Genomic DNA, 26397 nt, shown 5'->3' on the forward strand with positions numbered 1-26397 from the left:
CACACTGCAGAACATCAATGGGAATTTACATACTCTTTGTTTTACAATGATTAATGACTGTCATCTTGCTCGTTACCATATTGAGCATCTTGTCATTTTATCATAATGGCTTGACACACACCATTGACTGAATTGGCAGGTGTATTTCTCCTTTTCTGTACATACAAAAATGTACATACTTAAAACTTCTCTTGGGTAGGGGGCTAGAATGGCTTTAGATTGGATAGAAAACATTCTCAAGTTTCTAAAACTGTTAAAATAATGTCTGTGAGTATAACAGAACTGATATGGCAGGCGAAACCCTGAGGACAAACCATCCAGGGGAAAACAAATTGAGGTCATAGGATTTTCCAATTGTTTTCTATGGGATACCCTTATTGTTAGGAACCTGGTTGCAGTTCCTATGACTTCCACTAGATGTCAACAGTCTTTAGAAATTGTTCGATGTTTTTCTTTTGAGAAATTAAGAAGTAGTCCTATTCATTGTAAGTGTCACTCCAGGTGGACTCTACTGTTTTGGTGCGCGTGAACTGGAGCGCGCTTCACGTTGTTTTTATCTGATATTAGAAACAGTTTATTCCGTTTTAAATTTTATCGATTATTTATGTTTTAGGGTACCTGAGGTTGGATTAGGAACGTTGTTTGAAATGTTTGGACCAAGTTTCAGGTAACTTATTAGATACTTTGTAGGCATGTTGGGCGAGTTGAAACCGGTGTATTTCTGAATCAAATGCGCCAAAAAAAAGGGACATTTTTGGGACATAAATCGAACAAAAGGACCATTTATGATGGTTCTGGGACATTTTGGAGTGCCAACAGAAGAAGATCTTCAAAGGTAAGGCATTAATTATATCGCTATTTCTGACTTTTGTGGCGCACCTCCCTGGTTGAAATATGATTTTCATGTGTTTGTATGCGGGGCGCTGTCCTCAGAAAATCGCATTGGTTTGCTTTCGCCGTAAGAAAAGCCCATACTTTTTAAAATTGCTGTAATACATTTTTAATTTGAAGCACATACTTTGTTTAATTTTGTGCAGTTTTATATTGAAAACAAACTCCATTCCTCAGAGACACACCATTCCTTGCATTGCCTTAGACAAGCATACTGCGTTCCATTCACTGCAGTATCAGCAATAAACACATTCATGAATCATTCAGTACAAAAAGACAGAGCCCGAGGCTTCAAATTATACTACACTAATATCACTTTCACTGACATCACTCTTAGTGGTTATTTTCTCAGACTGAGAATAATTTAACAAGAGTCTTGAAGGTACATAATATAATCATGCTCATCTGAAATCAGATTTAAAAGTAAGATGAAACTAGAAATGTATTTGGCCTACATAAAGTAAATATAATCTCACGATTATTCCTTTTTACTCTGAATATCGTTTACTGTACTTACACATCCTGAAAGTCTTCTAGTGATTTCTGTGATGTGAAAACATTTAATAAACTGATGATCTGAAAAAGAAAGACAATAGAGAAAAAAACTGGGTCAACATTCAGTATCAGGTTAACCAAGTCCATCTACAGTAACAACAATAACAGCACATTGCTGACTTCTTTTGCCATATTGAAAACTGGATATAGGGACAGTCTATCTCTCTCTCTCTCTCTCTCTCTCTCTCTCTCTCTCTCTCTGTCTCTCTCTCTCTCTCGGAGCATCAATTGTGGTCAATGACTCACTTACGGGGAGGGGACTCACTCTATCAGCACCACAGAATGGGCCAATAAAAGACCACAAAACACCAGCTAGACTATCATCTTGTTATTTGTTTAACCATAGAGACATGACATTGTATCTCACATTTTTGTGATTGACACATTTCATGAGCACCAGTTCCCTGTATGCCCTCTTGGCATGGGTCTGGTTCTGAAAGGGTCTGCTGAGCTTCTTGATGGCCACGTTTCTGTCGAGGACTGCATCGTACCCGGCACTGCAGAAAACACAGTCAAAAACATTGAATTAGAACCACAGGAATGTACCAGTCAACTTACTGTCGTATGGGGGGCTTTGTCCATTCTAGTCATTCTGATTCTATATGATAAAACAGGAAGTGAGTCAGAGACTGCACATGGCAGACAAATGAGAATGATAAGTGAAGTCCTGAGAAATATTGAAGGGTTTGCTATTGATCAGATCGGTGGTCCTGGGCTCTTCCAGGGCCTTTCTGTCTGTTCCGACCATAATTGTAAAGTAGCCTGGTCCCTGATCTGGTTCTGCTGTATAGCCAACTTCTATGGTAGTTGTCATGCCAAACAGCACAAACAGATGTGGGACCAGGCTAGGGTGTAACCATCTAAAGCCATTTGTGCTGATTTTAGAATTACATAGGGAATACCTGTAGATTGACATTAATGCAGACTTTTGATGCCAGAGAAAATCCACCAGAACCACCAGTGTAGACATATCCTTTGGGACCCTGGTCAAAAGTAGTACACTATATACAGTGCCTTCGGAAACTATTCAGACCCTTGACTTTTTCCACATTTTGTTATGTTACATCCCTACTCTAAAATGGATGAAACAAAAATCCTCAGCAATCTAGACACAAAAATCCCATAATAACGCGAAAACAGGTTTTTAGACATTTTTGCTAATAAAAAACAGAAATACCTTATTTACATATGTATTCAACACAGGACTGAGTAATGTGTCTGAATGCTTATGTAAATGTGATATTTCAGTTGTATATTTTTTTATACATTTGCAAAAATGTCTAAAACCTGTTTTAGCTTTGTCATTATGGGGTATTGTGTGTAGATTTATGAGAAAAAAAACAATTTAATCCAGTTTAGAATAAGAATGTAACGTAATACAGAGTACTCTTTATTTTCTTTATTTTTACTATGTTCTATGGTCCGGCCTTGGAGCGGGACTGGACGCCGTGCCTGGATTGGACATCGGCGCCGTAGAAGGCTCCGGCATTGGAGCGGGACTGGACGCCGTGCCTGGTCTGGGCACCGTAGCAGAGGAAGGCTCCTGCCATGGAGCAGGACTGATCGCCATGCCTGGACTGGGCATCGGTGCAGAGGAAGGCTCTGGCCTTGGAGCGGGACTGGATGCCGTGCCTGGACTGGGCACGGGCGCAGAGGAAGGCTCCTGCCATGGAGCGGGACTGGACGCCGTGCCTGGATTGGACATCGGCGCAGAGGAAGGCTCTGGCCTTGGAGCAGGACTGGACGCCGTGCCTGGACTGGGCACTGGCGCAGAGGAAGGCTCCTGCCATGGGGCGGGACTGGACGCTGTGCCTGGACTGGACATCGGCGCAGAGGAAGGCTCCGGCCTTGGAGTGGGACTGGACGCCGTGCCTGGACTGAGCACTGGCGCAGAGGAAGGCTCCTGCCTTGTGCCTTGGAGCGGGACTGGACGCCGTGCCTGGATTGGACATCGGCGCAGAGGAAGGCTCCTGCCTTGTGCCTTGGAGCAGGACTGGACGCTGTGCCTGGACTGGGCACCGGCGCAGAGGAAGGCTCTGGCCTTGGAGCAGGACTGGACGCCGTGCCTGGACTGGGCATCGGTGCAGAGGAAGGCTCCGGCTGTGGAGCGGGACTTGACGCCGTGCCTGGACGCCGTGCCTGGACTGGAAGCCTGGTGCGTGGAGCCGGCACAGGTGGCACCGGACTGGTGACATGCACTTCGGGGAGAGTGCGAGGAGCAGGCACAGGACGTACCGGACTGGGGAGGCGCACTGGATAACTAGTGCGTGGAGCCGGAACAGGTGGTACTGGACTGGTAACACACACTTCAGGGTGACTGCGAGGAGCAGGCACAGGACGTACAGGGCCGGGGAGGCGTACTGGAGACCTGGTGCGTGGAGCCGGCACAGATTTTACCAGACTGATAGCACGCTCCTCAGGACGAGTATGGAGAGCTGACTCAGGTGGCATCAAACTGATCACACGCTCCTTAGGGCAAATGTCGTGCCTCATACACCAACACAATAACCCTCTCATTTCTCTCTCCTCCAATTTCTCCATCAACTCATTGACGGTCTCTGACTCTCTCCATTCACTCTCCTCCAATTTCTCCCTCTTCTCCCAGACTGGCTCTGGTTCACTCCTCGGCTCCGACAACCACCCCGTGTGCCCACCCCCACATTTTTGGGGGGGCTGTCCTTTGGGCTTCGATTGTGGCCGCGAATTCCGTCGCCGTCGCCGTCCTCCCTTCTCTCCTTGCATCTGCCGCCAAGGAAGGCGATCCTGTCCTGCCAGGATTTCCTCCCAAGTCCAGTATCCCTTCCCATCCAATATCTCCTCCTGGGCACGCTGCTTGGTCCTGTTGTGTTGGGATCTTCTGTCACGATCGTCATAATAACATTCGGGCCAAGGCGCAGCGTGATATGGGTTCCACATCTTTTATTTGTGAAACGCACAACAAAACAATAAAGAATAAACGAAATGTGACGTTCTGGAGTGCTCACAGGCAACTACACATAAACAAGATCCCACCAAACACAGTGGGGAAATGGCTGCCTAAATATGATCCCCAATCAGAGACAACGATAAGCAGCTGCTTCTGATTGGAAACCATATCAGGCCTACATAGAAATAAAACAACCTAGATTACCCACCCTAGTCACACCCCGACCTAACCAAAATAGAGAATAAAAAGGCTCTCTATGGTTAGGGCGTGACACATACATACACACACACCCATATACAGTTGAAGTCGGAAGTTTACATACACTTTAGCCAAAAACAAAAATTCCTAACATTTAATCCTAGTATAAACTCCCTGTCTTAGGTCAGTTAGGATCACCAATTTATTTTAAGGAGAACAACGTCAAAGTATTGGAGTGGCCATCATAAAGCGCTGACCTCAATCGTATAGAAAATGTGTGGGCAGAACTGAAAAAGCGTGTGCGAGCAAGGAGGCCTACAAACCTGACTCTGTTACACCAGCTCTGTCAGGAGGAATGGGTCAAAATTCACCCAACGTATTATGGGAAGCTTGTGGAAGGCTACCTGAAACGTTTGACCCAAGTTAAACAATGTAAAGGCAATGCTACCAAATACTAATTGAGTGTATGTAAACTTCTGACCCACTGGGAAAGTGATGAATGAAATAAAAGCTGAAAATAAATCATTCTCTCTATTATTATTTTGACATTTCTCATTCTTAAAGTAGTCAACATCAATACAAATGGTCCAAAATACATCAATCGCATATTGCATGATCTGTTTGATGTTGAGATCTGATATTTGGCAAGCATGGTAAAATGACAGAAGTAGCTCATCCTAGGGCGATGTGCCCTATTTGTCCTGATGGTGGCACAGTGGGCCCACAGCTTGAACCCCAGCATTGCTGCTTGCAGCTTTAAAAATCCATTTGGTATTCTTCTATAACTCTTCATTATTCAAACTCGCAGTTTTAATCACACACATACTGTACAAACACATATACAAATACACGTGCCACCTTGATACACAGTATAAATCTTTGCAAAGACTATAATGCAACGACCATAAAGCCACACAACTCTATCTACTAACACATTATACAACAACCAAATATTAAGGTATACAGTTGGTTTTGCCTCTATAATGTACATTTTCATTCACTACACTATAAAGAGTGTAAAATGAGGATTCCAGTACTCACCAGACGATTCCCTGAGCTCCAGAACCGATGGGTTTTAGATTCTGGTAACGTTTGAGAACTGTGAAGGTGGAATCTCCTACTTCCACACTGTAGAACTGGTTGTCCACTTTGCATTTGCTCATGTTGTAATGCTTGCCAATGTATGACACATCCAATTGTTTAGCAAAACCCTGCAGTAAAACAAACAAACAAAGGTCAGTGATGTCCCTTTCACCTCTCTGACTGGCTCCACCGCCAGTTGAATTATTACATTTAAGTAATTTGTTCGTCCACTTGTTTGTGCGTTTATTCGTTCATTCAAATCAAATCAAATGTTATTAGTCACATGCGCCGAATACAACACAGTGAAATGCTTACTTACGAGCCCCTAACTGACAGTGCAGTTTCAAAAACAGTTTCAAAAACTCTATATACAAAGTAAATTTGTGGATTCGGCTATTTCAGCCACACCCATTGCTGACAGGTGTAAAAAAAATCGAGCACACAGCCATGCAATCTCCATAGACAAGCATTGGCCTTACTGACGAGCTCAGTGACTTTTAATGTGGATGCCACCTTTCCAACAAGTCAGTTCATCAAATTTCTGCCCTGCTAGAGATACCCCAGTCAACTGTAAGTGATGTTATTGTGCTGTTTTGCTCAGCCGCAAAGTGGTAGGCCGCCCGCACAAGCTCACCGAATGTGACCGCAGTGTGCTGCATGTAAAAATCGTCTGTCCTTGGTTGCAACATTCACAACCGAGTTCCAAACTGCCTCTGGAAGCAGCTTCAGCACAATAACTGTTTGTCAGGAGCTTCATGGAATGGGTTTCCATGTCCGAGTAGTCGCACACAAGCCTAAGATCACCATGTGCAATGCCATGCGTCGGCTGGAGTGGTGTAAAGCTCGCCACCATTGGACTCTGGAGCAGTGGAAACGCGTTCTCTGGAGTGATGAATCACGCTTCACCATCTGACAGTCCGACGGATGAATCTGGGATTGGCGGATGCAAGAACACTACCTGCCCAAATGCGTAGTACCAACTATAAAGTTTGATGGAGAGGGAATAATGGTCTGGGGCTGTTTTTCATGGTGCAGGCTAAGCCCTTTAGCTCCAGTGAAGGGAAATCTTAATGCTACAGCATACAATGACATTCTAGACATTTATGTGCTTCCAACTTTGTGGCAACAGTTTAGGTAAGGCCCCCGTGCACAAAGCGAGGTCCATACAGAAATGGTTTGTCTCGAACGGTGTGGAAGAACTTGACTGGCCTGCACAGAGCCCTGACCTCAACCCCATTGAACATCTTTGGGATGAATTGGAATGCCAACTGCGAGCCAGGCCTAAGCGCCCAACATCAGTGCCCGACCTCACTAATGCTCTTGTGGCTTAATGGAAGCAAGTCCCTGCAGCAGCGTACCAACATCTAGTGGAAAGCCTACCCAGAAGAGTGGAGGCTGTTATAGCAACAAATGGGGAGCAACTCCATATTAATGCCCATGATTTTGGAATGAGATGTTGGACGAGCAGATGTCCACATACTTTTGGTCAAGTAATGTAAATATTTTTTATTAATATCATGATGACTAAAACACGTCTGCAACATAAAGGCATTTATTATATATTCAGACTGCATAATACAAACAAATCAATCAAGCGCCTTCAAAAAGTATTCACACACCTTTACTTTTTTCCCCATTTTGTAATTTTACAGCCTGAATTTACAAAATGTTTACTGGCCTACATTTTTACTTTTACATTTTAGTCATTTAGCAGACGCTCTTATCCAGAGCGACTTACAGTAGAGTGCATACATTTTTATTACATTTTACATACTGAGACAAGGATATCCCTACCGGCCAAACCCTCCCTAACCCTCCCTAACCCGGACGACGCTATGCCAATTGTGCGTCGCCCCACGGACCTCCCGGTTGCGGCCGGCTGCGACAGAGCCTGGGCGCGAACCCAGCCCAGCCTGGGCGCGAACCCACAATACCCCAAAATGTCAAAGCGGAAATATGTTTTTCGACATTTTTACAAATACATAAAAAATAAAAGCTGAACTGTATTGAGTCAATAAGTATTCAACCACTTTGTTAAAGCAAGTCTAAATAAGTGAGATGTTTACATACACCTTGGCCAAATACATTTAAACTCAGTTTTTCACAATTCCTGACATTCCATCCTAGTAAAAATCCCTGTCTTAGGTCAGTTAGGATCACCACTTTATTTTAAGAATGTGGAATGTCAGAATAATAGTAGAGAGAATGATTTATTTCAGCTTTTATTTCTTTCATCACATTCCCAGTGGGTCAGAAGTTTACATACACTCAATTAGTATTTGGTAGCATTGCCTTTAATTAGTTTAACTTGGGTCAAACATTTCGGGTAGCCTTCCACAAGCTTCCCACAATACGTTGGATGAATTTTGGCACATTCCTCCTGACAGAGCTGGTGTAACTGAGTCAGTTGTGATACAGTGAATTATAAGTGAAATAATCTGTCTGTAAACAATTGTTGGAAAAATGACTTGTGTCATGCACAAAGTAGAAACTTGCCAAAACTATAGTTTGTTAAACAAGAAATTTGTGGAGTGGTTAAAAAACAAGTTTTAATGACTCCAACATAAGTGTATGTAAACTTCAGACTTCAACTATACATGATAAGTTGCATGGATTCACTCCGTGTGCAATAATTGTGTTTAATCTGAAGCTTTAACTACCTCATCTCTCTACCTCACACATACAATGAATTGTAAGGTCCCCCAGTTGAGCACTGCATTTCAAACACAGATTTAACCACAAAGTCCAGGGAGGTTTTCCAATGCCTCGCAAAGAAGGGCACCTATTGGTAGATGGGCACACATTGAATATCCCTTTGAGTATGGTGAAGTAATTAAATATACTTTGGATGTTGTATCAATACACCCAGTCACTACAAAAATACAGGCGCCGCTCCTAAGTCAGTCACCGGAGAGGAAGGAAACCGCTCAGGGATTTCACCATGAGGCTAATGGTGACTTTAAAACAGTTACAGAGTTTAATGGCTGTGATAGGAGAACATTTAGGATGGACCAACAACATTGTATTTACTCCACAAAACTAGCCTAATTGACAAAATGAAAAGAAGGAAGCCTGTACAGAATAAAAAATATTCCAAAACATCCTGTTTGCCACAAGGCACTAAAATAATTTGTCAAGAAATGTGGCAAAGCAATTCACTTTTTGTCCTGAATACAAAGTGTTATGTTTTGGGCAAATCGAATACAACACATCACCGTGTACCACTCTCCATATTTTCAAGCATAAGGTGGTTGCATCATGTTATGTGTATGCCTGTAATTGTCAAGGACTGGGGAGTTTTTTTCAGGATTAAAAAAAATACTAAAAATGGAGCACAGACAAAATCATAGAGAAAAACATGTTTCAGTCTGCTTTCCACTGGAAGATGACGAGTTACAGTTTTGAAAATCTATGGCAAGACCTGAAAATGGTTGTCTAGCAATGATCAACAACCAATTTGACAGAGCTTGAAGATTTTTTAAGAATCATGTGCAAATATTGTACAATCCAGGTGTGCAAAGCTCTTAGGCATTTACCCAGAAAGACTCACAGCTGTTATCGCTGCCAAAGGCAATTCTAACATGTAGTGACTCAGGGTTGTGATTACTTATGTAAATATATTAGATATTTCTGTATTTCATTTTAAATACATTTGCAAACTTTTCTAAAAACATGTTTTCACTTTGTCAGTACGTGGTATTGTGTGTAGATGGGTGAGATTTCTTTTTATTTAATCAATTTTGAATTCAGGCTGTTACACAACAAAATATGGAACAAGTCAAGGGGTATGCATATTTTCTGAAGGCACTGTACAACTGACTGCTGTTGTTGGCATGTCTAATTTCCTGAATTTATATTAAGACATTCTTATTCCCTCCATTTCCTCAATCCTTTGTTTTCTGTATGAACGTTCCCAGACAACCATAAAAACAAAACATACAGTACAGTATTCTGTGGACAAAGGACTTGCATGAGAGTGGGCGTATCATCATACATAACTAGCAGGGAGACATAACCAGCAGGCAGCAAAAACCGGACAGGATAGGGATGCGACATGGTGCTGTGGGTATGTCTACAGTGTAGGTCTGCATTACTCCATGTGATCCCAGTGGCCGGTGTAGTCCAGCCGCTGACCCGGCACACACATATGTCAGAGTCGGCATGGGTTCGAATACGGCCCAATACCCTTTGACTCATGTTCCTCCTATCTCCCCTGTCTTTCCAACCTTTTACTATCTCTTCAATAAAGTAACAAAATTACAAAAGGAGTGGGACTGCTCCACTCCATAAAAAATACATGTGATCCCTGCAAGAATTGAACCCACGGCCTTGCCAGCGCAACGCTCTCACCAACTGAGCCACATAGGACCCACTCATGACTCTGTGTGCATATCAGTACATGTCCAGTCCAGTCTAGTAATTGATTGTCCAAAGATGCGTACATAATCCAACTATATTCCAAGACAAATCACGTCCGCATAATTCTGGATAAGAGAGCTGTGAACTTGCACTACAGAGATACTGTATATAGTGCTTTAATTATATTTCTATGCACAGCACACTGTGGGCCCTAGTCAGAAGTAGTGCACTACATAGGAGATAGGTTGGCACTTGGGTCACAAGCAATATCTAAAGAGAACTAGACCAAGGGAAGAAAATCTACAGTCAGTCCATTAAATCCATTTCTATCCAGAGACCTGCTTTTCATCCTAGAGCCGACAAACAATTAAACTGACAAGGCTAATTTGATCGTAATTAATAAAGATTTTATATAATTGCAATATTTTATTGAAGTTAGTGGGGGGCTCTAGACAGCTTTTATTAACTACAGGTTACATCCCAGAGAGGTATCCATGCATTCATCGTTGACTATGCTGCAAATGATCAAATTATCTATATTTTCTATATATTTTACACAGTTGGACGCCATTTATGATATGATGCCAGTGGTTAGAATCGCAACAAATAACAAATAATCAACCCCAATCAGTTTCAGTCTAACATAAGAATCTTCCATTGGTTCATTATCACCACTAGCACCAGTAGTGTAACATTGTCCCATACTGTATGTGTTGTAGCTAACTGTTGGATGACATGACAACTATAATGATAACAATCTATTACAGGGCTTCCCAAACGATTTTGGTTCACAACCTCATTTGATATTTGAAAAATCTCACGACCCCAACCATGTGAAAAAAAGTATATAATTAACAGCCAATGTTAACTTTTTTATTTGGGGCTATGGCAGTCAATTAAAAAACATTCTAACAGTATTTCTGATGATCTTCTCAACTCACCATCACATACTTTTAATGTGGGGCTATGACAGTCAATTGCAAATTAGTGTGACATTATGTATTTTATCTCACCACCACTAATGAGATGCGTGTGCTAGATGCATGTCGCGTCAGAGCTTCTCAAAGTCAGGGGGCGTGGTCAACAGTGTGCACCTCATCTCTGCTGTCATATCCAACCTGGATCGATATTTGGCTTTAATGCAGATGAGAGCACTGATGGAACTTTCAAGACAAATGGGAAATCTGAAAAAGAGGTCAAATCATGACGCCAGTGATCTTCAGGTCAGAAAGTCGTTCCAGAGTTGGAATTCCAAGATGGAAGTCCATTCAAAACAAATTTTTCCAGTCAGAGCTAGATTTCCCAGTTGTCTTGAATTCACTGATGTCTGAAGTTGGAGATTTCCGAGTTCCCAGTTATTTTGAAAGTGGCATTAATGCTCAGAGGGAGACGGCAGGGTATTTATTCCCTTTGAGTCAGGAACCAAATTTCCCCCGTAGAGACCCGTGAATGCATTCGGTCACATGACAGCTCGATCAGCTGTCCGATTTCACTTACCAGCATGTTACCTGAGCCAGGATCACAGTCAAACGGATTGAGAAGTAGGTCCCAAAGTGCTCTTCCAAGCGTTGGCGGTGAGCAGGCATCACTCGTGTGGGACACTTACTGATGCTGTTTTCTGTTAGAATCTTGCACAGCCGAGGGAAGTTGGCATGTTTCGCTTTGAAAGACTCTCTCTCCAATAATAATAATTTCCTCTGAATCCACTGATTCGGTCACTCATCTGTAGAATGTTTTTTCCCCTGCATGCTTGCGTTCAGTTCATTCAGTTTCTCAAATATATCTGTTACATAGGCAAGGAGAAATATATTTTTTTTCATTACACAGAACGTCAACCATGTTTATTATTTATTGTTTGCATCCGTTGTGAATGACAACAGGTCTTCTCTCAATGCGAAAAATCTTTCCAACACTCCCCCTTGATAACCACCAAGGTGGGAAATAAAACATTGTCAAGCTCGGATCAATATCTTCACAAAGTTCTGCGAATAGGCGGGCGCGCAGTGGATGTGCTTTACAATCAAAGTTACCTGCTGCAGTATATCTCAGAGTTCTGTGCTCAGCTCTTTCATGCAATGTGTCCATATGGCAGAGGGAGACACATTCATGACTAGAGTGCAGAGGCCTGCCCGCCCTCCCGCCATAGATGGAGCCCCATCTGTGCAAAAGCCCACCATTCGATCCCATGGAATTTTTTGGCAATATAGCCACACAGCACACTGAAAATCCCCTGTGCCGTTGCATGCACGGGAATCGTGAGACAGAACAATATGTCGTTGTGAATAGCAATGGCCGGTAGGCTAAACAGTTTGCACGTCATATGTCTTCGTGGAGGAATTATATCATAGCAATGAGTGCAGCATAGCGATCAACTAGTAACAAATAGTAAACCTAGACTATGGACTTGCCAGCATTCGGTCATGACTCATCCCACATAAGCTAGGGAAAGTGCATATACACTGTACAGCGAAACAGGCTACAGTAACGTATCCATAATACATCCATGAACATAACACAGTAGCCTGTGTGACACAGCACAAGCAATGACAAAGATAATTAGCACCATTAGTACCAGCATTACAAGTTACTACAATAATATACACCTCTGGGAAAAATGAAGAGACCACTCCAAATTAAGAGACAACTCTTAATTTTTCCCAGAGCTGTATTAATGTAGCCTACTGATACACTAATGATAGTGAATATGATAATAGATTATTTTCTTTGCAAAGGTGGAGAAGGAAGGAGCAGCAGCACTAGAGCTTCGGGTGCTCGTGCAGAACTGGAGATGGTGGTCAGTTCAGAGTCAGACTCAGAGCAGGAACCTCCAGGTAAAACCTAAACATGTAAGGCTATAATTTTAGATTAATATGTGCTATAGTTATGAGATTATCAGTAGGACTGTAATCGGGGGGCATACAATCGATGACTGCACAAGTAATACAGTTTAAATTTAGATTATTTACAATGTTAATCTCATTCTGCAGAGCAACCAGATGTGCAGAGAGAAAGAAAGAGAGAGAGAGAGGTTCAGAGCCCAGTACAGGGAAAATAGAAAGGGAGAGCAAAAGCACTGTTAATCCATTTTATTATTTTGCCAGTCCTCAGTCCAAGGATTTGTACTTATTTTTTCAGTACCACCCAAAACAAACCCCTCAATGTGTCATTCCCAATGTATTCCACTCCAAAGACGGCACAAACAGAAAATGGCTGACATACAATGAAGTAACTCACTTCTGCTCAGTATGTCTTGCATTTGCAAAACCTTCAGCCAGTGGTAGTGCATTTGTCAAAGGAGGCATGCAAGCCTGGAAACATGCCCATCAGAGAGTACAGGAACATGAGAGAAGCAAGACCCATAGAGAAAGTGCAGAAGCCTTTTTTCACAGAGCCAGCAAGCAGATATCTGTACCTTTCTGAGTGATAAGCAAATGTCAGTTCAACAAGACCAGGTCAGAAAGAGGAGGCAGGTCATGGAACGTGTGATTGATGTAGTTAAAGTTATTGGTAAATGTGGGCTTAGCTACACGGGCACGAAGCTGCATATAACTTGGAAAATATGGCCGTCAATCATGGCAAGTTTCTTGAGCTTATATTGTTGTTAAGCAAAATCAGAATCATTAGAATGTTGATTCAGCAGACAATTGCTGTTGAAGTGAGAGAGGCAGGGATGTTCTCAATACAAATGGACACAACACAGGATTTAACATCCAAAGACCAGTGTGCAGTAGTTCTGCGATATGTCACTCATGTTGTCCACGAGAGACTGATTGCGGTCATTGACTGTGAGTCATCGACTGAACAGTACTTAGTGGACCTTGTGAAACAGACCCTTGAGAAGATGGACATAGATATCAAACTGTGTTGGTAATGCAACAGACAAAGCAGATAATATGCAGGGACAACACAGGGGCTTCTCTGCATTGCTCACAGTAGTCTCCTAACCAAGTACACATATGGTGTCACTCACATGTCCTCAACCTTGTGCTAACTGACACCACTGGGGTTGTTGTGGCAAGTGAATCCCTTTTCTCACTACTGAATGACATTGCAGTGTTTGTTCGAGATTCCGACAAGCGCATGAAGCTATGGGAGGAAACCAGTGAGGACAGGAGACACAGACGGCTTGACGTAATTGGTGAAACACACTGGTGAGCCAAAGACAAGGCCTTGAGGAAAGTATTTGGAAGCTTTGCAAAGTCTGACCGTGCACTTTACACAGATGTGGTCATCACTATGGAAAGAATTGAAAAGGATGTGACCATAAAACCTGCCTTCCGAAGCAAGGCCCAAGGGTACAATGATGCTCTCCTAAAGTATGAAACCATACTTACAGCTGGATATTTGAGCAGACGTCCCCTCTCTCTAAATACTTGCAAACAAGTGGCATGGATATCGTAACAGCACAGCACTTGGTAACAGAGGATAACCTGAGAAAGTGTGCCCAAGACTTTGAGGGTGTGAAGAAGGCAGCAGACAACGTTGTTGAGTGGGCCAATGGCATTCTGGAGGAGTAGCAGGACTGTGATGCCAAAGCTCAGACTGCTCTCCCAGAGAAGAGAACAAGAAAAAGAAGAGAAAATCAGGTGAGTTGGCAGGAGACGAGCCCATTGCTAATGCAGACATTTATTACAAAATCAAGATCCACATGTGGTACTGGACACTGTTGTTGAAAGTATTCACCGCCTTTATGCAGCAAATACAGTGCTGTGAGACAGCCATGAAGGAGCTCAGCAAATGCTTACTGGACTGTTGAGGCATTGCAAGCTGAACTGATCAGCCTTGCACAACAGTGGGAAAGACTGAAACAGTCAGCATTGGAGGAGTACAACACCAGTGCCGCCACCACCAGTGATGAATCAGCAGAAGGCTTTGAGGATCCTGATGAAAGTGTGGAGTTGGTGAGCAGAAGTTGTTCAACATGTAAAAACTGCCCGATATGCTGCTATCTTCTCCTGTCTCAGTACAATCTGCTCACGGATGCGTATCACATCATTGGTTTGGGCTACAAGTTCCTCCTCACCCTATCCATCACTCAGGTGGCTAGTGAGAGGACCGCAGTTATGTAGCCAACCCTGAAATTCATGAAGAACTGCCTAAGAACCTCCCTCACTCAAGAGAACCTTGAAGCGTTCCTTTTGTTGGCAACAGAGAAGGATGTTCTTATGGGACTTGACAAAGATGACATTGACAAGATGGCAGAGAGCAGTGAGTTACTTCGCCGCCTACTGGTTTACTAGTGGTAATTACTTACTAGTTACTCTGAAGTAGCTATGCTATGACTTCCTTAACAGGCTGACATGGGGTGAAAGAAAATTTGCTGTTGAGTTAAAGCTTTTGTACAGAGGCATGTTTTTTGGACTTTCATATTATACTTGCAGTTATGTAGCCTATGTTCAATTTCATTGACTCAGTGTATAGATGTGTTTATTTTTGTGCTGTTTGCTTTATGGACACCAGTGAGTGAACATTGTAATCTACATTGTTTTGTAGAGGAGTGCTTTTTCAACTTTTGTATTATACTTACTTACATTGTTGTAGCTTATGTTCAAGTTCAGTGAATGTGTGTGTGTGTGTGACGTTTTTTGATACTTTTGATATCCTTGAATATAAAGATAATCATTTGAACATTTGAGCTAACTCTGTATATCTCCTTCTCTTTTTTAAAAAATGTAGGCCAATAGTTTTGTGTGTCTAGCCTTGTACATTTGTATGTGCTATGATTGGTATATTCCTAGTGAGTTTTTGAGGGTGCACCCATAGCCATAGCATACCTTGAAAACTCAGTGTTCAGATAGGCTACTTGTTGGTCAGTACCAAATGTTTGTATTTTGTAATGTGCATAACTTTCTTCCCAGATGAACATAGTGGCCAAATGTATAACTAGTTTAATACCCGTTACATCAACAAATAGGGTTAGCCTACAAAATTAGCGGTCTGGTGGTTTGCGTGAACAGGATGGCCTGGGATTAAGTCAAATTCCCGGCCTGAATTATTATTTCAGTCCGCCCCTGGCGGCCGGTAATGTCAAAGTCTCTGCAATAGTGTGTGGTTTCATAGCATAGCGGGCCTAGCCATGTGTGGCCTTTTCCCATGATCTAAGGGCGCTCTCTGATTGAATTTCTCTTTAAGATTTGAATAATTCTCATTTACATTTTTAAGGCTAACCACATTAGAATGATTTTTAGATACAAAGACGATATTATAATATATATCTTTTTTTGTATGTATATTTTTTCTTCAGGATTTTGGAAATTCTCCCGGGACCCCATTTTCACAATAGGTGGCCCAACATGGGGTCGTTACCCCTGGTTTGGGAATCGCTGATTTATTAATACTAACGCTAACAAAAAGTAGTTAGCTACAGCACATACAGTATAGGACAAGGCTACAGTACCTGTTGGGTCATCATATGAGACACAAACACACCATTGATTTGGATAGATGGTACTCTTGCCACAAAGCCTGTTATAACATGGGTGGCCCCGTAGAAGGCTTTCACCACCACTATTTTAAGGCAGACCTAGTCCTTCAATAGTGCTGACCCTCTTTCCAGCTCTATGAAACAGACATAACACTAATGATGAGGAAATGGAAGTGAATGAATACTGTACCTTATTTTACCTGTAAGGAACACACACCTGACAAAAGGCTATTTTCACATCTAGGACTGGTTCACCGCAGTAATAGAAGAAATGCCTGCTCATAAATACCTGCAATACACAAACAGAGGAGAGAGGAGAGGTTAGAGATTAGAGGTTCATTCATTTATTAATCCTTGTTTTACCAGTTAGGTTGCCTGAGAACACATTCTCTACAGCAACAACCTGTGGAAGGTAGAGGAGAGTGGGGGTCTTTCTAGACTCTGGCAGTGTAGCCTGATCTGTGTGTACGGTAGCCAACTTGTATGGTTGTTTGGGATGACAATGACTATAGTAGTTGTCAAGACACTGGGTGAAAAGGGATATCTTTACATGACACGTTTTTTATATTCTAGAGAATACAGACCATTTTCAATGCATAATTGGAGTTTTGTGGATATGCACCATATCCTATATCTGAATCCAGATGTGTCTTTTAGACATACAGTACCAGTCAAAAGTTTGGACACACCCACTCACTCAAGGGTTTTTCTTTATTTTCACTATTTTCTACATTGTAGAATAATAGTGAAGACATCAGAACTATGAAATAACACATATGGAATCATGTAGTATGTTGCATTTATATTTATGTACAGTAAAGATAAAAAGACAAATTATGTTACAACTTCCTCCAGTCTCCTCTTACTAATAGTGAGCGTGCAGCTTTCAAACAATGTCCCCCACTCTTCCTTAACAGCGAATCAAGGAAATTCTGATGAGCACGACAACATTTTGGGATATTTTTCAACAAAAGTAAAGGACAGTAATGTTTACGAGTAAAACAGGACGCCCAGGTTTCAATAGGCAACAAGATATTCATGTGTCATGAAAGGAGTGTGGACATATGGCTTGGCGAAGCGGTTTTTAGGGGCTGATAATTATGAGTTTTTCACTCTGCTGGTCTCGGCAAGAAATTACGAGTCCTCCTTGTCCGAGACCGAGTAAAAAAAAAAATCTGACACTGAGACAAAACCTAGGGACTCAATATGTGGTGTTGAGACTGGATTCAGGACTGAGACCGGTCTCAAGTCCTGCAACACTGCAAAGAAGCACACATAAAAAATGAAAGTAAATTGCAGCAGAAGCAGACATATAAAAAGAATGAGTACAACGGGCTGAAACCCTGGCAATTTGACTAATGTGTACACTCACAATGGCTGCCTGGTATTATGATGCAATAATTTCCCTGGTAATGTAGAATGTTCATTCAAATTGTTCACTGATGTGGCTCATGCAACGGAATGTATTTTTAGTAAGGTGAGTTGAATCAACAAATTACAGCACATATTGATAAGTACACTTGCTTTTACTTCCTGCTTTTACTTCCTGCTTTGCTCTTATGGATACTCTCGCAATGGCCGCCAGTCCACCCATTATGTAGTTAGCTGTTTTCTTTGATAACTGTGGTATACGCGGGATAAACGCCTCCATTCTGTACATTAGCTTGGAAAAATGAACTCCCTGAAGGGACTCAGCACTGCGTCGTCTATTATTTCCAAGGTAATTTACAGAATGTCTATATCCCTTACATAGTATAGTGGTTGAGCATTGGGCAGCATATTACTAAAGTAGTGATCCTTTATTTGGCCTGAATATCTCTGGCCATCCTATTCTCCCCAGTAGGACCCTACGCTATATATACCGGTTATATCTCTGAGGTTAGAGTACCTCATGATAAGCTGTAGCCCACACTACCTACCAAGAGAGTTTTTTCCTATATTTCTCGTAACTGTCTATTTACCACCACAAACCGATATTGGCACTAAGACCACACTAAACGAGCTGTATAAGGCCATAAGCAAACAAGAAAATGCTCATCCAGAAGCTCCTAATGGATCTGGACTTTAATGCAGACAAACTTAAATCCGTTTTACCTCATTTCTACCAGCATATCACATGTGCAACCAGAGAAAAAACACTTTAGACCAGCTTAACTCCATGCACAAAGACATATAATTATATCCTCCTGATTCCTGCTTACAAACAAAAACTAAAGCAGGAAGTACCAGTGACTCTCTCAATAGGGAAGTGGTCAGATGACACAGATGCTATGCTACAGGACTGTTTTGCTTACACAGACTGGAATATGTTCCGGGATTCATCCAATGGCATTTAGGACTATACCACCTCAAACACCGTCCCCACAGTGACCGTACATATCCGTACATATCCCAATCAGAAGCCTTGAATAGCAGGCAACATCCGCACTGAGATAAAGGCTAGAGCTGCCGCTTTCAAGGACTGGGACACTAATCTGGACGCTTATAAGAAATCCCGCTGTGCCCTCAGATGAACCATCAAACAGGCAAAGCGTCAAACAGGACTAAGATTGAATCCTACTACACCAGCTATGACGATTGTCGGATGTGGCAGGACTTGCAGCAAAACTGAAACATGCATGAGAGCACCAGCTGTTCCGGACAACTGTGATCACGCTCTCCGTATCCGATGTCGATGTAGCTGATGTGAGCAAGACCTTTAAACAGGTCAACATTCACAAGGCCAGACGGATTACCAGGACATGTACTCCGAGCATGCGCGGACCAACTGGCAAGTGTCTTCACTGACATTTTCAATCTCTCCCTGACCGAGTCTGTAATACCTACATGTTTTAAGCAGACAACCATAGTCCCTGTGCTCAAGAACGCGAAGGAAACCTGCCTAAAATAAGTGCTTTCAAAGGCAGGTCATGGCTCACATCAACACCATCATCCCGGAAACCCTAGACCCCCTCTCCAATTCGCATACCACTCCAACAGATCTACAGATGGCGCAGTCTTGCACTACACACTGTCCTTTCCCACCTGGACAAAAGGAACACCTATGTGAGAATGCTGTTTATTGACTACAGCTCAGCGTTCAACACCACAGTGCCCACAAACATCATCACTAAGCTAAGGACCCTGGGACTAAACACCTCCCTCTGCAACTGGACCATCCTGACGGGCTGGCCCCAGGTGGTAATGACATCCTGACGGGCCGCCCCCAGGTGGTAAGGGTAGGCAACAACACATCTGCCACGCTGATCCTCAACACAGGGGCGCCTCAGTGGTGAGTGCTCGGTCCCCATCCTGTACTCCCTGTTCACCTACAACAGCGTGGCCAAGCACGACTCCAACACCATCATTAAGTTTGCTGACGACACAACGGTGGTAAGCCTGATCACCGACAACGATGAGACAGCCTATAGGGAGGAGATCAGAGACCTGGCAGTGTGGTGCCAGGACAACAACCTCTTCCTCAACGTGAGCAAGACAAAGGAGCTGATCATGGACTATAGGAAAAGGAGGGCTGATCACGCCCACATTCACATCAATGGGGCTGTAGTAGAGAGGTGTCCACATCACCAACAGACTATCATGGTACAAACACACTAAGACAGTCGTGAAGAGGGCACGACAACGCCTATTCCTCCTCAGGAGACTGAAAAGATCCTTAAGGAGAAGTCTATCTTTAATTCTGTGAATAACACTTGTATCTTTTATCAATGTTTATTATGAGTATTTCTGGGATTTCTGTGGCAATCTGCAAAAACACCGGATGTTTTGGAATTAAAACATTACTGCACGTAACGCGTCAATGTAAACTGAGATTTTTGGATATAAATATGCACATTATCGAACAAAACATACATGTATTGTGTAACATGATGTCCTATGAGTGTCATCTGATGAAGATCAAAGGTTTGTGATTAATTTTAATCTATATTTCTGCTTTTTGTGACTCCTATCTTTGGCTGGAAAAATGGCTGTGTTTTTGACTTGGCACTGAACTAACATAATCATATGTTGTGCTTTCGCTGTAAAGCCTTTTTGAAATCGGGCATGATGGGTAGATTAACAAGATGTTTATCTTTCATTTGCTGTATTGGACTTGTTAATGTGTGAAAGTTACATATTTAAAAAATATATTTTTGAATTTCCCGCGCTGCCTTTTCAGCGGAGTGTTGTCGGGGGCGGAACGCCTGCGCTAGAAAGGTAAAAAAATTATACAGCTGCACCACCAAGAGCATCCTGACCAGTTGCATCACCACCTGGTATGGCAACTGCTTGGCATCCGACCGTAAGATGCTAAAGATGGTAGTGCGTACGGCCCAGTACATCATTGCGGCCAATCTTCCTGCCATCCAGGACTTCATTACTAGGCGGTGTCAGAGAAAGGACCAGTCACCCAAGTCATAGGCTGTTCTCTCTGCTACCACACGGCAAACGGTACCGGAGCGCCAATTCTAGGTCCAAAAGGCTCCTTAACAGCTTCTACCCCCAAGCCATAAGACTGCTGAACAATTGTGACTCACCACCTGGATTCGGTCTTATGTAGCACAATTTGAAATGTTTTTTTTTACATTGGATAAAAGTAGCTAACAGCAAGCTTTGTGGAGCCCCACCACCACAGCAATGTTGTTATCTAGTTGCGCTGTGATTGGCTCAGTGTTCTGTCACTCATAGGGCCACTACGTCAACGCAAAATCTACGGTTTGTACTGCTATAGATTTACATTAGAAGTCCCCATCCAAGAAGACTCAAGGTCATTGGCCACAGAAGAAATTACGTCAAATCATGTTATATCATGTTAAATCATATTTACAAATATTAACAGGACTAATTGGCCAAAAAACTTTGAATGGAAAATAACCAACAGGAAGTTGACAAAGACTTGAATAAATCAAAGATATTCTCAGTATATACTATTCCGGCAACAGCTCTATTTTCTATAACAAAACTCTGGTTTAACTCTACTCTAGCCAACCTGTTGCCTGCTCTCCCCCCAGGCAAAAGCCAACTGAGCACCTAAGTACTCTTTCCAGGAACTCCCTTCGGCTAGGAATGTTCCATCATGATAGCCCCAAAATAAATGCGTAATTTCCCATGGACATATAACATCATAAACAACAGTTTTACATACACACACACTTCAATAACTTGTGAAATAACGTATTCTTTAAGTCACACAATGCACATTCATGACGTAATTCACTTTGTATATTCTCGTAGTCTAATTTGCCTAGTGCGTAATACACACCAGCACTTAAACAAGGAGACAGAGCGAGTCTTCAGACAACCACACAAGGTAGGTTAACTGACATGATTATACTCTACCAATACTTTGATCATTGTTCTAATTAATATATTTCATATTGCTAGAGCATGTACATTTAAAATGGGCAGCTTTATTCACGGTAGAAAGATGGTTAACAAGTTACATTGTTTTAGCAACTGGCTTGCACAACAGTCAACTTTGTTGCCTTATGTCAAAGTATTGTTGACCAACGGAATGCGCTACTCAATCCAACATATTCTCTTTTGTTTCAGGATTCTTGGCTATACATTGAAGAGATACAATGGAGTCTTTCTTCAACCAATTATTTGTTTCAGTGTCATTGTCTACAGGTCATGTACATGTTCTCCATGTTCTCCACCAATTATCCTACATATAAAAAAGAAATGCATGACACAATTCAAGGCCTTGAAGAGGTCATTTGAATTTGAAGAGGTAGCAATAGCAAAAACACAGCTTGAATAGCTTTTGTGTTATTCACAGACCCACACACTTCACTCTCTCTCTCTCTCTCTTTCTTCCAGCTCTCTCTCCCTCCTCTCTCTCTCTCTCTCTTCCTCTATATCCCTCTCTCTGTCAGTGTGAACGATGGCGGTGTAGGATGGAAATGGAAACTTGCTGATGCTGCATTTTCCCGAGGGCTGCAACATGAACATGGATAGTGAGTCTATTTAGCACATCCTTAAAATCAACCTGAAACTTAATCAAGCTGGATGCCAGGGTCCCGAGCAACCGACTTTGAACATCTATCCCTTCAGTGAGCAAGCACTTCCCTGCACAGATTTCTGCACAGTCTTTGAACATAAATAAATCACTTGCAATAATATTATATTTTTACTGCTAAACATTCTGGTTTAATGTGCTACTTATAATGTAGAACCTGTAGCTTGAGAAATGGTGACATACATTTGTGAATGTCTTCACATGAGGACAATAAAGCATACTTGAATTCCACTGAGCAATTAAACCTGTCCTCTACTCCAAGAGGACAGAAGGTACAGCAAAAATGTCTCAAGTTATTTCAAGCCCATTGTTCCACATAAAGACGTTGTATTATATTATATTATATCATGAAGGTGGTGGTGCACATCAGGATCAGTTTCACTGTGGCTTTCAGGCCAGATTAATGCTGTCTATTAAATCCTTTGATGGCCACTGCCTTGCTGTTTGACCCTTTAATAAGATTGCTCCCGTTACAGATGTAATGCTACTGCTTATCATGGGGAGAGGACTGGGCAGAGACTATACACACACATAATCCCTCTCCCTATGCTGCTGCTTATCATGGGTAGGGGCTGGGCAGAGATGGCTACTTCTCAAATAGCATCCTATTCCCTACATAGTGCACTATGGGCCCTGGTCAAAAGTAGTGCACTACAGTGGTTGCTTCACTAAAAGTTTTGCGATTATGCTGCGGGACTTCGAGGTAATTTGTGGTTTAGTAAGGTACCCTGCATCACCACTTCATTGCCCAAGGGGGAGTTAGAGCATTGATTATGTTTGTGGGTCCTACTGTGTCTCTAACTGACAATGAACTGGGCGACATAAACCTAAATAGAAACTGATAATCCTGCACGACTTCAGTATTATTTACTAAAACTGTTGTTGCACTAAGGTTTTTATTATTTTATTTGTTAGGATTATTTTGCTCTTATTTATTATTATTATTATTATTTTGTACTGTAGGCCACTCCCGACCGGTCACGTTATGTGGGGTGGCAGGTAGCCTAGTGGTTAGAGCGTTGGAATAGTAACCGAAACGTTGCAAGATCGAATCCCCGAGCTGACAAGGTAAAAATCTGTCATTCTGCCCCTGAACAAGGCAGTTAACCCACTGTTCCCAGGCTGTTATTGAAAATAAGAATATGTTCTTAACTGACTTGCCTACTTAAATAAAGCTAAAATAAATGTAAACAATACAGCACCTGAATGGCACAACAGTCTAAGACACTGTACAGCTGGTTCAATAAGCTGTGTTGCTACAGAAGCTGGTTCAATACCTGTGCTGCCCTCAAATGGGTGACCAATGAGATGATTGTATGCTTATCTCCCTCTAAAAACAGAAATAAATCATTCTAAAAACAAACTGCCTTTATTTACAAATTAGTAACAACCCCATGTTCAAGAATGGTCTTTTTCTCGCTCATTTACGTTATTTGAAAACTAAGTAATCCCCAAAATATTATTTTTAAACAAAGCGATTGTTATTATTATTAATGAATTTAGAATTATATAAAAGCCCATTGGATATTCTCACAGATATATCATTAAGCCTGTTATTAGCAGCACAATATATATTGGTCATATCAATATATATATATTGTGGCTCCCGAGTGGCGCACAATGGGATTGCCTTTGCGTGCCACAGTTCAACAGCTGTATCCATTGAAAGCGTGCGAGGTTCAAGGCACGAGGGCAGGGAAAACGGGATGGGCCACAGAGCCATCCACAGAAGACCGACCTAGCCCATGGGGAAGGGAGGAGGAGGAAGAGGGAGGGGGGATGGACCCCCACCCCGCCACACTGGCAACACTTTAAGGGGCATTGCACTAATAATGGCGCTGACTAGGGAAACGTTCCTGCTGTTCTGTTCTTAGTGCCAGTCTGCACGTTCAAACTAAAACAATGTAACTAATAATGGCAGCTTTATGCTTCGTCAATACAATAATGATAAAAATACTCTCAAAATGACCATGTTTATCCTGTTAGGCGGGCTGTCCCGACATCGGTACACTTATGACAACATCCAGCTCAATTGCAGGGCGCGAAATTCAAAATCTATTTTTTTTTTATATTTAACTTTCACACATTAAGTCCAATACAGCATTTGAAAGATAAACATCTTGTTAATCCAGCCAACGTGTCCGATTTTTTAAATGTTTTACAGCAAAAACACCACGTATATTTATGTTAGTTCACCACCAAATACAAAAGAGGACAGACATTTTTCACAGCACAGGTAGCATGCACAAAGCCAACCTAACTAACCAAGATCCAACCAAACAAACCTAGAAACAACTTCCTCAGATGACAGTCCTATAACATGTTACACAATAAATCTTTTTTTTGTTCGAAAAATGTGCATATTTGAGCTATAAATCAGTTTTACATTGATGCTACCATCATAGCTACAGTCAGAAATAGCACGGGAGTAGCCAGAGTAAATACAGACACCAACGTCAACTACCTAATTACTCATCATAAAACATTTCAGAAAAATATATGGTGTATAGCAAAATGAAAGACAAAGATCTTGTGAATACAGACAATATTTCCGATTTTCTAAGTGTTTTACAGCGAAAACACAATATATCGTTATATTAGCTTACTGCAATGGCTAACACACAACAGCATTGATTCCAAGTAATCGGTAGCGATAGCACAGCTCGACAGATATATGAAATAGCATCCCAAATTGGGTCCTTATCTTTGTTGATCTTCCATCAGAATGTTGTAAAGGGGTCCATTGTCCAGAACGGTCTTTGTTTGGATCCAGAACGAACTATTTCCCTCTTGAATTAGCAAGCACACTGGCCGTGCGGCGCTAACCTCTCCTTCTTGAAAAAATTCTTCCAACGCATCACGTCTAAAGTCCCGAATAAATTTCAATAATATAATTAAACTATATTGAAAAAACATACTTTAGGATGATATTGTGACATGTATCAAGTAAAATCGAAGCCGGAGATTATATTCACCTATAACGACGGTTTTCCAGGAGGCAATTCAAGGTCCAACTTCGCGCCATCGAAAAAACAAATTATGGCGGACCTCTCACTCCAAGCGGCTGTATTCAATCCCAGAACGAGATATTCAAGTCCTTTCTGCTCTCACTTCCGCATGACACCCAGGGGAAGGCGTATGATGTGTTTCTATGGTCCCAAGTGACATGCCCTTTTATAGACAAGCTCTTGAAAAAAGACCTCGCATTTGGAAATCTCACTTCCGGATAGGAAATGGGCTGCAGAAAGAGTTCTGGTTCACTTAGAGAAATAATTCAAACGGTTTAAGAAACTAGAGAGTGTTTTCTATCCAATAGAAATGATAATATTCATATTGTACGAGCAAGAATTGAGTAGGAGGCCGTTTGAAATGGCCACCTCTTTCCAGGTTACTCAGTGCTGCCCCTTGCAGCCATAAGAAGTTATTTAGTTACGTATCCATAACAAATTACTATGGGAATAAATATCACTGAATTACAGAAATATCCTCCAAGCCTCTATATGTAATTATTGGCTGAGAGTTACATCATATTTTTCGATATACTGTAGGCCTACCATAGGCGACATGAGTCTCACTAGTGTTGAGTATTTGAGCCCCAGTCTCAGTCTCTCGCCCTGGAGTGGGCGAACGCAGTCTGGAATGTTTGACCACCCTCCAGAGGGCCGAGCGGCGGGAGAACGACTGTTCCACCAGAGGCAGGAGAAGAGGAGCGCCCAGGATTACGCGCTGGAGTTCCGGACCCTGGCTGCAGGATCTGGGTGGAACGACAGGGCCCTTATTGACCACTACCGGTGTAGTCTCCGGGAGGACGTCCGCAGGGAGCTAGCATGTCGGGACACCGCTCTTTCCCTGGATGAGCTGATTGACATGTCCATCCGACTGGACAATCTGCTGGCTGCCCGCGGGCGTTCTGAGAGGGTCCTGTACGTTCCACCACCCAGCACCTCCGCTCCTATTCCA

The 26397-nt window shown here is 42.3% G+C and overlaps 1 protein-coding gene across 12 annotated transcripts in view; it reads right to left on the reverse strand.

The window, feature by feature from the left end:
• The window catches only part of LOC129819093 (mitogen-activated protein kinase 10-like), an 85420-nt gene that overhangs the window by 46955 nt on the left and 12068 nt on the right, over positions 1-26397 (reverse strand). For 9 of the 12 annotated variants that reach the window (XR_008754014.1, XR_008754012.1, XR_008754013.1 and 6 more), the window contains exons 2-5: positions 16654-16725; positions 5612-5781; positions 1814-1943; positions 1409-1467 (exon numbers count right to left, since the gene is read on the reverse strand). Coding sequence is in view for 9 of the 12 variants with exons in the window: in XM_055875645.1 (XP_055731620.1) it covers positions 1409-1467; positions 1814-1943; positions 5612-5781; positions 16654-16725 (431 nt within the window). In the remaining 3 variants the exon portion in view is untranslated. Of the gene's footprint in view, positions 1-1408; positions 1468-1813; positions 1944-5611; positions 5782-16626; positions 16726-26397 lie in introns of those variants that run through there. The other 3 variants (XM_055875647.1, XM_055875646.1, XM_055875653.1) reach the window with 3 other exon arrangements.

Source organism: Salvelinus fontinalis, chromosome 21 (assembly GCF_029448725.1).
Source record: "Salvelinus fontinalis isolate EN_2023a chromosome 21, ASM2944872v1, whole genome shotgun sequence".
NCBI lineage: Eukaryota > Metazoa > Chordata > Actinopteri > Salmoniformes > Salmonidae > Salvelinus > Salvelinus fontinalis.